The sequence below is a fragment of the Phyllobates terribilis genome, unplaced genomic scaffold (assembly GCF_046119375.1).
Source record: "Phyllobates terribilis strain yellow unplaced genomic scaffold, ASM4611937v1 Scaffold_11__3_contigs__length_659146591, whole genome shotgun sequence".
NCBI lineage: Eukaryota > Metazoa > Chordata > Amphibia > Anura > Dendrobatidae > Phyllobates > Phyllobates terribilis.
Window position 1 is genome coordinate 614,421,299 of NW_027362771.1, and position 16,384 is coordinate 614,437,682.

A 16,384-nucleotide genomic window follows, 5' to 3' on the forward strand; every position below is an offset into this window, starting at 1 on the left:
AGGGTCAGGGGGCGTCACGGAGAAATGTCTTTGGGGACAAGAGACTATATTTTTTTGTAGGAGACACCGGATCCTGTCGTTAGATTTCTTGCTCCATTCTCCTGCACTGTCCTGGTCTCGCTCCTGTATTACAGCCCTATTTTGCTGGGCGTGAAGCTGACAATCTAATCATGCATTGGTGGTTGAGAACTTTCTTGCTGCTTCCACTTCTGAGCTGTGAGTCTTCCTCTCCGTCTATGTATAGAGCTGCCAGTGTGTTGTGTGTCTCTCTTGTTTTCCTGCTCACTGTCTGCACCATATATGTGATCGCTGTGGGGGTAGTTTCCACCGCCTTGTGTAGCCCACCATACCTGGGATGTTTAGTAAGGTGTAACAACTATCTTGAAATAGGACAATGCACCTTATGGAGTAAACTATTGTCTGCCATCATTCTGCACAACCATTATCTGTGCAAGCAATCAGTTGTCTAAGTGCGTACTGTACTTACTGGACCATGGTTCTTGTAGATTTGGGCCAATCTGGTGACTAGCTTGTGCAATAAGAATTATCAGTCCTTTTTGACCTTAGGTCATTTCCTTTGAAGTATTAGATAGCTACAGAAGCAGAAGGCCAATGGAGGAAATGATGTGTTGAGTCTTCCAACAAAAAAATGTTCACTGATCTTAAGGAGTCGGTCTACTGTAATGTGGTCAATGGTCAATCTTCAAGTCACCCAGGGAAAAGCCACAGTAAATCTTCTGTAATTAGTAATAATGGTTGGAGGCACCTCAAGTCCATGTTCACTGAAATCAAGGTCCAAAACCTTGAACCAAGCTTGATGGAGCTCTAACCATGAAATATTCACCTGTGGCTGGCCTTCCAACTCCTTTAATAGCTTCTTATTTAGATAGCCATTGGAAGGCTTTGATCAAACATGAAGTCCTTTCTTAATGAGGTGTCCATTTTGGTTAATGTTCAAACTTCAAGTCCCTCAGGGGCAAACTCCTGGGATCTTTTATATTATATTTATAGCTAATCTGGTGGAGGAACTTCAGTGTCCATGTCCATTGAAATCTGTGGGTCCAACAAAACTGTAAACAGTACTTGATGAAGCTCCCGATTCTAACAGTCAAACTGAGGTTCTATAATGGACAATTCATTTAATAGCTACTCATTTAGTTGCCAAGTAGTTGGCATAGTTTGGAGCTTCTATCCGTTTCAGACAACAGTCAGACATTAAGTACGTGAAGGACAAGCTGCTGACATCTTCTATCTGAAGCTGTTATGATCGGAGGAACCGCAATGTCCATGCCCACTAACATAGTGAAGCCCCCGAACCTATCAAACAGGGGTCCCCATAATGGAGAAACCCCATATTAGTTACTTATTCAGGCATCTAGTTATTGGAATATTTATCTTTGCATTTTCAGTCCACCAGGACTTTTATGAGTATCCACTACTGTCGAATTTAAATCATTGGGTCCAACTCTTCCAAGAATCACAAAAGTGTTCCTGTATGTGACCAATAAACAAGGGTCTCTATGGTAAAATACCTTCTATAAATTGGACGACACTTGCAATACCTACTCATTCAGACATTTAATATTTAGGATATCTAAACATGTGGTCAAATATCAGGTTCAAATATCAGGTTCAAATATCAGGTTCCCTGGGACAATCTGCTGAGATGTTCTATGAATGGCAACTAAAGTGATAGGAACCATAATGTTCATCGATCTGAATTAGTCCAATGCCCCATAGTCACTGGGATGGAAAACTGATATTCTTGACACCCATTCAAACTTCAAGTAATTGGGGTACTCCTAAACCTTGGTTGACCAATCTAAAGTCAACCATCCATGGAGACTTTAAATATACAAGCTCCATGTAGAGTAATGTCAGAGAACAGCTGAGACATCCCACAGATATCTCCCCACCGTTGCCAGACGCTCAAGAACAAGCTCTCCACCGCCTCCAATCATCAAGACAATTACGCAATTGGCTGACAATTGACGGATGAGGCCGCGGTGGCTTTCACTACTAGGCTGGATATTCTTGAGCTCACAGGGAATGTATAGTATATACACATCCGATTCCAACGCATGGAATATATATATACTCTGGTACAGTCACTGCTAAGCTTCCCAATAACCCACGAAAAACTAGCTGCCACCACCAAACATTTATACAGGCCAATTGGACACCCGACAGGTAGCGTATGGCTTCAGTGGTGCGGTTTACAGAGCAAGAGGAACAAAGTTTTCCATTTTAGATATTTAATCCGGAAAAGGTAGGCAGTGTTTAAAGAAATATACAAAAGAGGTTACAAAATGGACAAAACAATACAATGTAAACAATTACCGTACAAAAAATAAAAAGGATATACAGAAAAAAATGTACTAAACCTGAGGTCGCAGCATTGGCCCTGGCTTTTATGAAGGGAAGTACTTTTATTTTGAGGGACAACAGACAAAACTACAGTAAACTGCATCTCCCAGGACTGACAAAGATTATAATTTGGCTTTAGCTTTTATTAACACAAGTTACGCCCACATACCTCCCCTCCAGTAACTTATAACAGGGCTGGTCTTCAGAAAACCATAGGATGTGGCTCAGTCTTAGAAAATTGTGAGATTCCCAAATTCTATGGTATCTTCATCCCTGGAGGTCCCAGGTGGGAGATATTACTGTCATGTTTCCTATCACGATTATACCTTTACATAGGTAGGAAACATGGCATGGATAGCATCATCCATCTTACCGATATTTCATTTAAAGGTGTTATGGTAACCAGCCCGTGATGTAAGACATTTACCACTTCGTCACAAATATGAAAATATGACTTGCATAACTGTCGGACCCCTGCTGTTCATAAAAACCCCAATATTCATAATTTGGATTGGGAACAAAGCATTCTGTTTTCAGTTGCAGTCTGTTTTCAGTTCTCTGTAAACAGGGGAACGAGGGCCATAGGGCATCTCCACAGGCCATAAATCTGTCGCCTTCTACATTCTTCTGCAAAAGAAGAGAAATGCAATGGTGTATGTGATCTATTAGATAACCCCCTTTAATTACCTGTTCCTAGCAAGGGGGTCTCAGCCACAGTTAAGGATCATCTGGAGGTAATGGAGCCAGACTTCGCTCCATTCAATCCATACTTCAATGTTAATATGAGAACTCCATAGATTTTACAATTATATCTATAACAAATTATATTTGCAGTTGTTTCCTCTTGTCCTAGGTTCATTGGCCAGTGAGGCCCGACTGATAGAGGACCTCTTCTCCAACTATGACAAACAATGCCGTCCAGTAAAATCCATCAAGGATAACCTTGAAGTACATCTGAAACTCACATTGACCAACCTCATCTCCCTGGTAGGTGTCCTCCATGTCTTAATTTATGCCAGACCCATGAAGTTGGATAACACTTTGTTCTCATTCACTTATTTTGGCAGAAAGAAAGAGAAGAGACCCTGACGACCAACGTGTGGATATTAATCGTGAGTAATATATACACTTGGTTAAAGCCTGATTCTCAAAAACGCAGTCCAAAAGTTCTTTAGACTTTCCTGGCCTAGACATACATGAGAGTGTCCAACTACTGAAATTCAAACTGACCCCAAGAAAAGGAAAGCCCAGTTCATAGTCCTTGCAAAACTACGGAGCTGCTGAAAGGTAGTGGGTAACACAGTGGCATTCCTATAGTGGGTGCAGAATCGCAGTCACACCTGAGCCCTGGTATCTTTAGGGTTCCAGAGGTTCTCCTACCAATGAAGAAGACACCAGTATTATAAATAGCTCAAGGCAGGTGTGGGGCCCTACTACAGTTCTTGTCTTGGGACCCAAAAGCTTCAAGCCATCAATATCTGTAAATTAATGATATCCCCCCCACCAGTAACCCAGTAAATTAACTGGGACCTCTTAATGGTCACACCACCACTAATTTTAGCCAGTTGATAATAGCCCATAGGGTGTAACTCCCTCAGAGTCATGCTTGAAATTAAAGTTATAAAATTATAGGGGCAGAGGTCCAGGTAGCTGAGACTTGATCTATTGTGTACGGGGACCTCACATTTGTGACCCTGGTAATTTTTCAATCTCCTAAAGACTTGGGACGATTACCGACTGACCTGGAATATATCGGACTATGGCGGCATTAACGTTGTACGGGTTCCATATCACATGGTATGGCTTCCAGATATAGTCCTGGAGAACAAGTAAGTGTAGAAATATGAGCTTGTCCTTTTTGGGGGAATTTATTATTTTTACCTTCACTGGGCAATTTTTTACTTTCTTTCAGTATTGATGGTCAGTTTGATGTGGCGTACTATGCCAATGTACTGGTGTACAGCACTGGATTTATGTACTGGCTTCCTCCAGCCATTTTCAGGAGTACCTGCAGCGTTGATGTGAAGTACTTCCCATTTGATTGGCAGAACTGCTCGCTGGTGTTCAGGTAATATCATCGATTCTTATGGTGCCAGCTTTAGTTAAGGTTGGACCTCCATAATTGGGTGTATGGTTACATATAAGCCACTTATGGGTCACTTAACTTGACTTCCTCATCTGTGGCCCATTAAGCCCCTTAATAACTAAGGGGCAAAAGAAGACATGCTTTAGAAATCTGGGTTCAAGATTTCTGGGTCATTTTTTTTTCAGATCTAAAACCTACAATGCACAAGAGGTTGACCTACAGTTGGCTCTTGATGATGCAGGAGTTGAAAAGATTGAGTGGGTGGACATTGACCCGGAGGCTTTTACAGGTGACTCTACTGGACTTGATGTTGCTTCTCTTCCAGGTGACCATTTACACATGTCCTGATTGTGAAGCCCGTAAGAGAGACTCCAAAACCGCAGTTCTTCCACAACCCGATCCCTGATGGTGTAACTCCTACATGTTTCCTCCCAAAGGGTGTTCTACAAATATGATCTCAGGGGTCATATTTTTATACAAGAACCTCTTAGACTAGATGTTCTTCAGTAGAACTAGTCCTTCTACATTTACCGTATATCTTTGTGGGCAATTCCACTCATGGGTAGTCCATAAATCACCAGTTGAGTAACATTCTAATGAAGGAGTCCTCATGTGGGCAGAACATCTCAAGGTGGTATCTGAAATGTTCATGGTGGTTCTACAGAGATCACCTGCTACATGCATTATCTAATAGATGATCTCTGCCATGTGTTCTACCAAAAAGTTGAAGCCATCCCAATCGGTTGACTATAAAATGTGTATCAAGGAGCAAAAGGTCTTATGTTTTGTGAGGTCCTAAATTAGCTTCTAAAGAAGATTTACAGCAAAGTTTTGCCTACTGGTGTGAGACAACAAGATTTCTTGACTCATACTGCATCTTATTAGTCCTTATATCCAGACCACACATTGTCACTATGATCTATATATTCTCTCTAGAGAATGGAGAGTGGGCGATCAAGCACCGTCCTGCAAAGAAGGTTATAAACAAGGTGTACACCCCAGAAGATGTGGAGTACCAGGAGATACGCTTCTACTTGATTATCCAGCGAAAACCCTTGTTTTACATCATCAATGTTATTGTACCATGTGTGATGATATCATCCCTGGCCGTACTAGTGTACTTCCTTCCAGCTAAAGGTGAGGTGGACATGTACCACGACGTGATGACCAATACCTTGAGGAGCAATTCCACGCTTAAACCACCAGTTGAGTAATGAAGGTTTCCCCATCTGGGAAGAACATCTGAGAGTGGTACCTGAATTTTTTTGTAGATACCAAAGTCATTGAGGGTGTTTCTCGTAATACCGCCTCTATCCATACTGGTGGAGTTGCTCTTCTTACTTTATAGATGTAAATTGGTTGCATTTCCTTTTCATCTCCATCTTCTCCAGCTGGTGGTCAGAAGTGCACATTATCCATCTCGGTTCTCCTGGCCCAGACTGTGTTTCTGTTCCTCATTGCTCAGAGTGTCCCAGAGACATCGCTCAGTGTCCCTCTCATCGGCAAGTGGGTGACATTGTCTTCTACCAACATGGTTGCTTGGAAACTCTCGTTGACCTAAATGCAGCATTTATCTTCCAGGTATCTGATCTTTGTAATGCTCGTATCAACGCTCATCGTTCTCAGCTGCGTCATCGTCTTGAACGTGTCTCTACGAACGCCAAGTACCCACAACCTGACTGCCAGCGTGAAACGCGTGAGAACCTTAATCATGGCAAAGTATTGACTCCCAACTTAGAGGATTACTTCCCACTTACATACCCTCCGAAATACCAAAAATCAATGGGACAGGTTAAAGCTTAAAATAGCCAGACTACCATAGACTCCAACAGACAATGCAGGAGTCATTAATAGTAGATGTTTCCTAATGCAACATCTCATTAGAAACTTTTGTTGCGCCACTTATTTTACCAGGAAAGCCGCGGCAAACCTGGCACCCTCTATGATGTAACGTCTTCCTGAGAGCCAGACTTCCATTGACTCCAACAGATAATTCAGGAGTCACGGACTATGACTATCCAACAGTGTTGCAGTTGATATTAATGTAAAATATAGTAATTCATTGTTACCCAAAATCATAGATTTAGATGTAATTTTTGGGGCCACATTTGGGCACTTGGACCCCAGACATGAGCTCCTGGGTGATACTTTATACACTAATGATCTCAGTTGGGTGCTCTTTATCCATCAGATGCTCCTGGAGGTGCTACCACGTTACTTGCACATGGAGATAGCGCCGTGCGATGAGACGGAGGAGACCCCACGAGAGAGAAGACGGAGCTCGCTTGGAATCATGCTAAAGGCTGAGGAGTATGTTCTGAAGAAACCCCGGAGCGAGTTGATGTTTGAAAGGCAGAGAGACAGACACGGGATAATCAGGGGTCACAAAGGTGAGAAGTACAAGGAAGGAACCACAGAGGTCTCGTAATGACAGAGGAGATGCAATGATGACCAAATGTGTTGTAGAAACATCAGAACGTATCACAACTCCACAAAGCCGAATACTAATGGCCCCCCATCTCTCTTCTAGATCATCTGTTCGATGCCGATGTGACCACCACTTTGTATAGAAACTTGGCCCAATGCGCTCCAGAAATCAAGGACTGTGTAGACGCCTGCAATTTCATCACCGCCAGTACAAAGGAGCAGAATGCCACCGGAGCCGTAAGCATCCAGCCATTTATCCATGAAGTGGTCTTTTCCTTTGGTCCTAGATAACGCAGTGGGCAATGTATAGTCCCTGGTGGACTTGTGGTTAAATGAAAACTCTCACTAACCTACTGTAGTTATTGGCAGCAGGCGTGGGTGAGCTGCTGCTCCATGTCTCCCTGGCACTCTACTGGGAACTTTGTGTCCCAGTCCAAATGTGCTGTCACGTGTAGGGTGCGTTGCACTCTCTTGTAGGCTGCAGACCTCAGCTGTCTCCAAGTCTTCAATTTCAGGAGCTGCTGCACATGGATCAGGCGACATTCAGTTCGTTTCATGATAAAGAAGTTTACTCAACAGTCTGTTCGCATCATATGGCGAGACGCAGCATCGGGCCCAGCACTTTCCGTTTCTTGCTTCCCCCATCATAGTTCCCGATTTTCCTTCCGTTCTACCTGGACTATCCCTGATTTCACTGCTCCTGTCAGTCCCAGGGATCCCCAGCCCAGTCCCGCAGTACGTCCGAAGTCCGTTACTTCTCCCACCTGCGACTCCATATCAATCTTCCTATGTAAGGAAAGGGTTAGGGTGCCCGCCCTCGCACCTGGATTGAGCCTTGAGCTCCAGACATTACAGGAGTATATCCATCCAGGGAGTTCTAGTAAGGCCTCATACTGCCCAGAACACTGTGTACTCTCACCTTGCTATACAACCCTCACCAACCTGGCCCTATCTGCCTAACTACAGAAAGCAGTCACTTGCCCTAGCACTATGCCCCTCCCACTATGGGCTAGTCCCAAACTTTAACTCTTACCTAACGCTAACGTTACTACCTAACTACAGTTACTATCTTATACTACCTACCTTGTGTCCTAAACTATGTCTTACCCTAAGCTATCCTATACAGTACACTTATGTATTACCTTTACATTCCTTATACTCTATACATATTATAGGTAAACATCACATACCACAATATATATAAAAGATGCATGACACTATACACATTATGCACATGACAACGTGATTGGTGTCTTCATGACAGCCCAGTCCACACCTCTGTACACTACCTCCAGAGAGGCATTATAGGCAGTTCATATGCCCGATGTCCTGCAAACTCAGACAGACCTAGTAGTGATAGAGTTGTCTAATAAGGACTGTGAGGGTCCTGTTATTTAGCAGATGGTGTCCCTGGTGGTCCAGTGGTTTATCAAATATTATCACTAGTTGTTACGATACTGGAGTAGAACTGCTGGAATCCAGTGGCCGAAGGAGCACGAGCAAGGAACAAGAAGCGTTATTAGTAGTCCTGCCATCTGTAGCGCAAGCAATCAGAAGATCGCAGCTTCAAGTTTCCTAAGGAGACTATTGAAGCAAGTAAAGTGTAAAAAAAAAGGTTTTAAAAATATTAAATTAAATTATTTTTTTGCCCAATACAAAATAAAACAATAAAAAAATAAATACACATATTTGGTGTCGCCGCGTTCAGAATCGCCCGATCTATCAACATATAAAAAGAATTAATCCGATCAGTAAACGGGTAATGAGAAAAAAATATCAAAACGTCATAATTACGGGTTTTTTGGGTCGCTGCAACATCACAATAAAATGCCATAACGGGCGATCAAAACATCGGATCTACCCCAAAATGGTATCAATAAAAATATCAGCCCGGCACGCAAAAATTAAGCCCTCAACCGGCCCCAGATCCCGAAAAATGGAGACGTTACGGGTCTCGGAAAAGGGCGCCATTTTTTAAAAAAACTTTTTTACAAACTTTGGATTTTTTTTTCATGACTTAAATAAAAAAAGAACCTATACATGTTTGGTGTCTACAAACTCGTAATGACCTGGGGAATCATAATGGCAGGTCAGTTTTATCATACAGTGAACATGATAAATAAAAAACCAAAAAAATAATTGTGGAATTGCACTTTTTTTGTAATTTCGCCGCACTTAAATTTTTTTTTTTCCGTTTTCCAGTACATGATATGGCAAAATCAATGATGTCGTTCAAAAGTATAACACATCCCTCAAAAAATAAGCCCTCACATGGCCATATTGACCAAAATATAAAAAAGGTATGACTCTGGGAAGACGGGGAGCAAAAAAAACAAAAACGCAAAAACGGAAAATCCCAAGGTGATGAAGGGGTTAAGTAGGTACAAACAGGAAACAAGATGGATTCCACAAGTTCACAATCTGCCATCTTAGTAAAGGGCAATTGCAGGATACAACAGCAGCCTCCAGTGGTAAGGAGTGGAATTGCAGCACAATTATCGAGGTGCAATAGCAGCCACTAGTGGTCAAACTGTAGAAGGACAACAGGAATCCTGACACTGGTTTATACAGTACTATCCCAGGTAATCTGGTGGTTTATTACATAATAACCCACTGCTTTACCCTTTGTATTTGATGGTACGAAGTTGGATCCGTAATATCCCTGGTGGTCCACTAATGTCTAGAATTTTCCTGGAAGTCTATTGGATACAAAATTGTTGTCTAGTAGTTTGGCAACTAATACATGTGATCTTGTCAATTAGCCAATATTATCCCTGGTGGACTAGAGGGGAAGCTAGTAATGTCTTTGAGGGGTCTAGAGGCTTAATTCGGAGTTTTCCTGGTAATCTATTGACAATTGTCTAATAGGTTGGCAACTAATATATGTGATCTTGTGGGTTAGCCAGTATTATCCCTGGTGGTCTAGTGATCTAGTTTATAGCATGCCTGGATGTCTGGTGGATAAGTAATAACATCCGTAGAACTCTAATGAGTAAACGAGCCCTCTGATGGTCTAGTGGTAAAATGAATAAAATCCCTGGTGGACTAGTGGTTATTTTATATTTCTGGTGTTTCCGTCATCACTTGCCTGTGCAGGTTGCAGCATTTTTCACCTCCCGCCTGTCACTCCTCATGGATGTAACGTAATATATAATCCTCTTTATCTCGCAGGAAATGGAGAACTGGGTGATGGTTGGAAAGGTGTTGGATGTCCTGTGTTTTTCGGTCGCCCTTCCACTCTTCATGGTGGGGACTCTCGCCATCTTCCTTATGGGACATTTTAATAGCGCCCCAGATCGCGCCTTTGCTGGCGACAGTCGTCTGTATGAACCGTCTGCATGAAAAAATCTCAAGACGTTGAGAATCTCAAGACGCTGAGAATCCCGATCTTGTGCCTTTAGGGTGAATGATCTCCGCAGCCGACACGGGCAAATATCTGCGCTGTCCGAAGGGTTTGCCGCCATGTTGTATTCTGTCTATGAAGTTCACCGATTCTGACTCGATTAAATGTATATTTGTAAATTCTACTCGGTTTTCTTATCAATGTCTTTCTTCGGAAGTTCAAGATGTTTTCCTCTTTGGAGCAATAATTGTGTGTATCCCTTTAAATAAATTTAATCAGTGTTTTTTTTCCATCGTGAATCTTGCTCTATAGTGAGAAGATAATGAGAAGTTAAGTGCTTAAAGGGGTATTCCCAAAATCACGACGTGCTCTTATAATGAAGTGCACATATATTTATTACTTTGTGCCAAGGTAACCCATTTCTAAATTTGCCTCGTTTTGCACATATCACCCTCTTAAGGCTGCACCTCTAGTATTTACCGGAGCGCAGTGCAGTCTCTCATCTAGGAGAGGAGCAATGTACTGCAGGATGGTAGAGTATATAGAGGGGCTGAGAGGAGAGATGTACTGCAGTATGGTACAGTATACGGAGGGGCTGAGACGAGAGATTTACTGCAGGATGGTACAGTATATAGAAGGGCTGAGAGGAGAGATGTACTGCAGGATGGTACAGTATAGAGAGGGAGTGAGAGGAGAGATGTACTGCAGAATGGTACAGTATACGGAGGGGCTGAGACGAGAGATTTACTGCAGGATGGTACAGTATATAGAACGGCTGAGAGGAGAGATGTACTGCAGGATGGTACAGTATAGAGAGGGAGTGAGAGGAGAGATGTACTGCAGGATGGTACAGTATACGAAGGGGCTGAGAGGAGAGATGTACTGCAGGATGGTACAGTATACAGAGGGAATGAGAGGAGATATGTATTGCAGGATAGTACAGTATACAGAGGGACTGAGAGGAGAGATGTACTGCAGGATGGTAAAGTATATAGAGGGGCTGAGAGGAGAGATGTACTGCAGGATGGTACAGTATACAGAGGGGCTGAGAGGAGAGATGTACTGCAGGATGGTACAGTTTACAGAAAGGTGGAGAAGAGAGATGTACTGCAGGATGGTACAGTATATAGAGGGGCTGAGAGGAGAGATGTACCGCAGGATGGTACAGTATACAGAGGGGCTGAGAAGAGAGATGTACTGGAGGATGGTACAGTATAAAAAGGGGCTGAGAGGAGAGTTGTACTGTAGGATGGTACAGTTTATAGAGGGGCTGCAAGGAGAGATGTACTGCAGGATGGTATAGTATACAGAGGGACTGAGAGGAGAGATGTACTGCAGGATGGTACATTTTATAGAGGGGCTGAGAGGAGAGATGTACAGCAGGATGGTACAGTTTATACAGGATCTGAGAGGAGCGATGTAATGCGAGTTGGTATAGTATATAAAAGGCTCAAAGGAGAGATGTACTGCAGGATGGTACAGTATATAGAGGGGCTGAGAAGAGAGATGTACTGCAGTATGGTACAGTATGCTGAAGGGCTGAGAGGAGAGATGTACTGCAAGACGGTAGAGTATACGGAAGTGCTGAGAGGAGAGATATACAGCAGGATGGTACAGTATACGGAGGGGCTGAGAGGAGAGATGTACTGCAGGATGGTACAGTACAGAGGGTCTGAGAGGAGAGATGTACTGCGGGATGGTACAGTATTTAGAGGGGCTGAGAGAAGAGATGTACTGCAGGATAGTACAGTATATAGAGTGGCTGAGAGGAGACATGTACTGCAGGATGGTACAGTATACGGAGGTGCTGAGAGGAGAGAGGTACTGCAGGATGGTACAGTATTCAGAGGGGCTGAGAGGAGAAATGTACTGCAGGATGGTGAAGTATATAGAGGGGCTGAGAGGAGAGATGTACTGCAGGATGGTACAGTATTTAGAGGGGCTGAGAGGAGAGATGTAATGCAGGATGGTATAGTATATATAGGGGCTGCGAGGAGAGATGTACTGCAGGATAGTACAGTATACTGAGGGGCTGAGAGGAGAGGTGTACTGCAGGATGGTACAGTATACAGAGGGGCTGAGAGGAGAGATGTACTGCAGCATGGTACAGTATATAGAAAGGCTGAGAGAAGAGATGTACAGCAGGAAGGTACAGTATATAGAGGAGCTGAGAGGAGAGATGTACTGCAGGATTGTACAGTATACAAAGGGTCTGAGAGTAGAGATGTAATGCAGGATGGTACAGTATAGAGGGGCTGAGAGGAGATATGCACTGCAGGATGGTACAGTATATAGTGGGGCTAAGAGGAGAGATGTACTGCAGGATAGTACAGTATACAGAGGGGCAGAGATGAGAGGTGTACTGCAGGATGGTACAGTATACAAAGGGGCTGAAAGGAGGGATGTACTGCAGGATGGTACAGTATATAGAGGGGCTGAGAGGAGAGATATACTGCAGGATGGTACAGTATTCAGAAGGGCTGAGGGGAGATATGTACTGCAGGAAAGTACAGTATATAGAGGGGCTGAGAGGAGAGATGTACTGCATGATGGTACAGTATAGAGAGGGACTGAGAGGAGAGATGTACTGCAGGATGGTACAGTATATAGAGGCACTGAGAGGAGATATGTACTGCAGGATGGTACAGTAAACGGAGGAGCTGAGAGGAGAGATGTACTGCAGGATGGTACCGTATATAGAGGGACTGAGAGGAGACATGTACTGCAGGATGGTACAGTATACCGAGGGGCTGAGATGAGAGATATACTGCAGGATGGTACAGTATTCAGAGGGGCTGAGAGGAGAGATGTACTGCAGGATGGTGCAGTTTATAGAGGGGCTGAGAGGAAAGATGTACTGCAAGATGGTACAGTATACGGAGGGGCTGAGAGGAGAGATGTACTGCAGGATGGTACAGTATACGGAGGGGCTGAGAGCAGAGATGTACTGCAGGATGGTAAAGTATATAGAGGGGCTGAGAGGAGAGATGTACTGCAGGAAGGTACCGTTTATAGAAAGGTGGAGAAGAGAGATGCACTGCAGGATGGCACAGTATACAGAGGGGCTGAGAGGAGAGATGTACTGGAGGATGGTACAGTATAAAAAGGGGCTGAGAGGAGAGTTGTACTGTAGGATGGTACAGTTTATAGAGGGGCTGAGAGGAGAGATGTACTGCAGAATGGTACAGTATACAGAGGGGCTGAGAAGAGAGATGTACTGGAGGATGGTACAGTATAAAAAGGGGCTGAGAGGAGAGTTGTACTGTAGGATGGTATAGTTTATAGAGGGGCTGCAAGGAGAGATGTACTGCAGGATGATATAGTATACAGAGGGACTGAGAGGAGAGATGTACTGCAGGATGGTACATTTTATAGAGGGGCTGAGAGGAGAGATGTACAGCAGGATGGTACAGTTTATACAGGATCTGAGAGGAGCGATGTAATGCGAGATGGTATAGTATATAAAAGGCTCAAAGGAGAGATGTACTGCAGGATGGTACAGTATATAGAGGGGCTGAGAAGAGAGATGTACTGCAGTATGGTACAGTATGCTGAAGGGCTGAGAGGAGAGATGTACTGCAAGACGGTACAGTATACGGAAGGGCTGAGAGGAGAGATATACTGCAGGATGGTACAGTATACGGAGGGGCTGAGAGGAGAGATGTACTGCAGGATGGTACAGTACAGAGGGGCTGAGAGGAGAGATATACTGCAGGATGGTACAGTATTTAGAGGGGCTGAGAGAAGAGATGTACTGCAGGATAGTACAGTATATAGAGTGGCTGAGAGGAGACATGTACTGCAGGATGGTACAGTATACGGAGGGGCTGAGAGGAGAGAGGTACTGCAGGATGGTACAGTATTCAGAGGGGCTGAGAGGAGAGATGTACTGCAGGATGGTGAAGTATATAGAGGGGCTGAGAGGAGAGATGTACTGCAGGATGGTGCAGTATTTAGAGGGGCTGAGAGGAGAGATGTAATGCAGGACGGCAAAGTATATATAGGGGCTGCGAGGAGAGATGTACTGCAGGATAGTACAGTATACTGAGGGGCTGAGTGGAGAGGTGTACTGCAGGATGGTACAGTATACAGAGGGGCTGAGAGGAGAGATGTACTGCAGCATGGTACAGTATATAGAAAGGCTGAGAGAAGAGATGTACTGCAGGATAGTACAGTATACAGAGGGGCAGAGATGAGAGGTTTACTGCAGGATGGTACAGTATACAAAGGGGCTGAAAGGAGGGATGTACTGCAGGATGGTACAGTATATAGAGGAGCTGAGAGGAGAGATGTACTGCAGGATGGTACAGTATTCCGAGGGGCTGAGAGGAGAGATGTACTGCAGGATGGTACAGTATACAGAGGGGCTGAGAGGAGAGATGTACTGCAGGATGGTACAGTTTACAGAAAGGTGGAGAAGAGAGATGTACTGCAGGATGGTACAGTATATAGAGGGGCTGAGAGGAGAGATGTACCGCAGGATGGTACAGTATACAGAGGGGCTGAGAAGAGAGATGTACTGGAGGATGGTACAGTATAAAAAGGGGCTGAGAGGAGAGTTGTACTGTAGGATGGTACAGTTTATAGAGGGGCTGAAAGGAGAGATGTACTGCAGGATGGTATAGTATACAGAGGGACTGAGAGGAGAGATGTACTGCAGGATGGTACATTTTATAGAGGGGCTGAGAGGAGAGATGTACAGCAGGATGGTACAGTTTATACAGGATCTGAGAGGAGCGATGTAATGCGAGTTGGTATAGTATATAAAAGGCTCAAAGGAGAGATGTACTGCAGGATGGTACAGTATATAGAGGGGCTGAGAAGAGAGATGTACTGCAGTATGGTACAGTATGCTGAAGGGCTGAGAGGAGAGATGTACTGCAAGACGGTAGAGTATACGGAAGTGCTGAGAGGAGAGATATACAGCAGGATGGTACAGTATACGGAGGGGCTGAGAGGAGAGATGTACTGCAGGATGGTACAGTACAGAGGGTCTGAGAGGAGAGATGTACTGCGGGATGGTACAGTATTTAGAGGGGCTGAGAGAAGAGATGTACTGCAGGATAGTACAGTATATAGAGTGGCTGAGAGGAGACATGTACTGCAGGATGGTACAGTATACGGAGGTGCTGAGAGGAGAGAGGTACTGCAGGATGGTACAGTATTCAGAGGGGCTGAGAGGAGAAATGTACTGCAGGATGGTGAAGTATATAGAGGGGCTGAGAGGAGAGATGTACTGCAGGATGGTACAGTATTTAGAGGGGCTGAGAGGAGAGATGTAATGCAGGATGGTATAGTATATATAGGGGCTGCGAGGAGAGATGTACTGCAGGATAGTACAGTATACTGAGGGGCTGAGAGGAGAGGTGTACTGCAGGATGGTACAGTATACAGAGGGGCTGAGAGGAGAGATGTACTGCAGCATGGTACAGTATATAGAAAGGCTGAGAGAAGAGATGTACAGCAGGAAGGTACAGTATATAGAGGAGCTGAGAGGAGAGATGTACTGCAGGATTGTACAGTATACAAAGGGTCTGAGAGTAGAGATGTAATGCAGGATGGTACAGTATAGAGGGGCTGAGAGGAGATATGCACTGCAGGATGGTACAGTATATAGTGGGGCTAAGAGGAGAGATGTACTGCAGGATAGTACAGTATACAGAGGGGCAGAGATGAGAGGTGTACTGCAGGATGGTACAGTATACAAAGGGGCTGAAAGGAGGGATGTACTGCAGGATGGTACAGTATATAGAGGGGCTGAGAGGAGAGATATACTGCAGGATGGTACAGTATTCAGAAGGGCTGAGGGGAGATATGTACTGCAGGAAAGTACAGTATATAGAGGGGCTGAGAGGAGAGATGTACTGCATGATGGTACAGTATAGAGAGGGACTGAGAGGAGAGATGTACTGCAGGATGGTACAGTATATAGAGGCACTGAGAGGAGATATGTACTGCAGGATGGTACAGTAAACGGAGGAGCTGAGAGGAGAGATGTACTGCAGGATGGTACCGTATATAGAGGGACTGAGAGGAGACATGTACTGCAGGATGGTACAGTATACCGAGGGGCTGAGATGAGAGATATACTGCAGGATGGTACAGTATTCAGAGGGGCTGAGAGGAGAGATGTACTGCAGGATGGTGCAGTTTATAGAGGG

The 16,384-nt window shown here is 44.3% G+C and overlaps 1 protein-coding gene across 2 annotated transcripts; it reads left to right on the forward strand.

Moving 5' to 3' along the window:
• The first annotated feature begins 11 nt into the window (after positions 1 to 11).
• On the forward strand, positions 12 to 10,513 carry LOC141165409 (acetylcholine receptor subunit epsilon-like). Of its 2 annotated transcripts, XM_073651010.1 has the most exons (12): positions 12 to 216; positions 3,221 to 3,354; positions 3,435 to 3,479; positions 4,087 to 4,196; positions 4,280 to 4,435; positions 4,639 to 4,742; positions 5,390 to 5,590; positions 5,845 to 5,959; positions 6,035 to 6,149; positions 6,645 to 6,843; positions 6,984 to 7,117; positions 10,052 to 10,513. In XM_073651010.1, the coding sequence occupies exons 1-12, from the start codon at positions 171 to 173 to the stop codon at positions 10,220 to 10,222; spliced, it is 1,530 nt and encodes a 509-aa protein (XP_073507111.1). In that variant the 5' UTR covers positions 12 to 170; the 3' UTR covers positions 10,223 to 10,513. The 2 variants fall into 2 exon arrangements, with proteins under 2 accessions (XP_073507111.1, XP_073507112.1); XM_073651011.1 differs by lacking the exon at positions 12 to 216 and having other exon boundaries at positions 3,257 to 3,354; positions 3,439 to 3,479.
• Positions 10,514 to 16,384: the final 5,871 nt, after the last annotated feature.

What these genes read in the sequence shown, in the direction of transcription:
- LOC141165409 (XM_073651010.1), top strand. Translation starts at nt 171, where the DNA reads ATGCATTGGTGGTTGAGAACTTTCTTGCTGCTTCCACTTCTGAGCT. An exon ending in GATATAGTCCTGGAGAACAA is followed by an intron (nt 4,197 to 4,279) that starts GTAAGTGTAGAA and finishes ACTTTCTTTCAG; the next exon opens with TATTGATGGTCAGTTTGATG. An exon ending in AGTGTCCCTCTCATCGGCAA is followed by an intron (nt 5,960 to 6,034) that starts GTGGGTGACATT and finishes TTTATCTTCCAG; the next exon opens with GTATCTGATCTTTGTAATGC.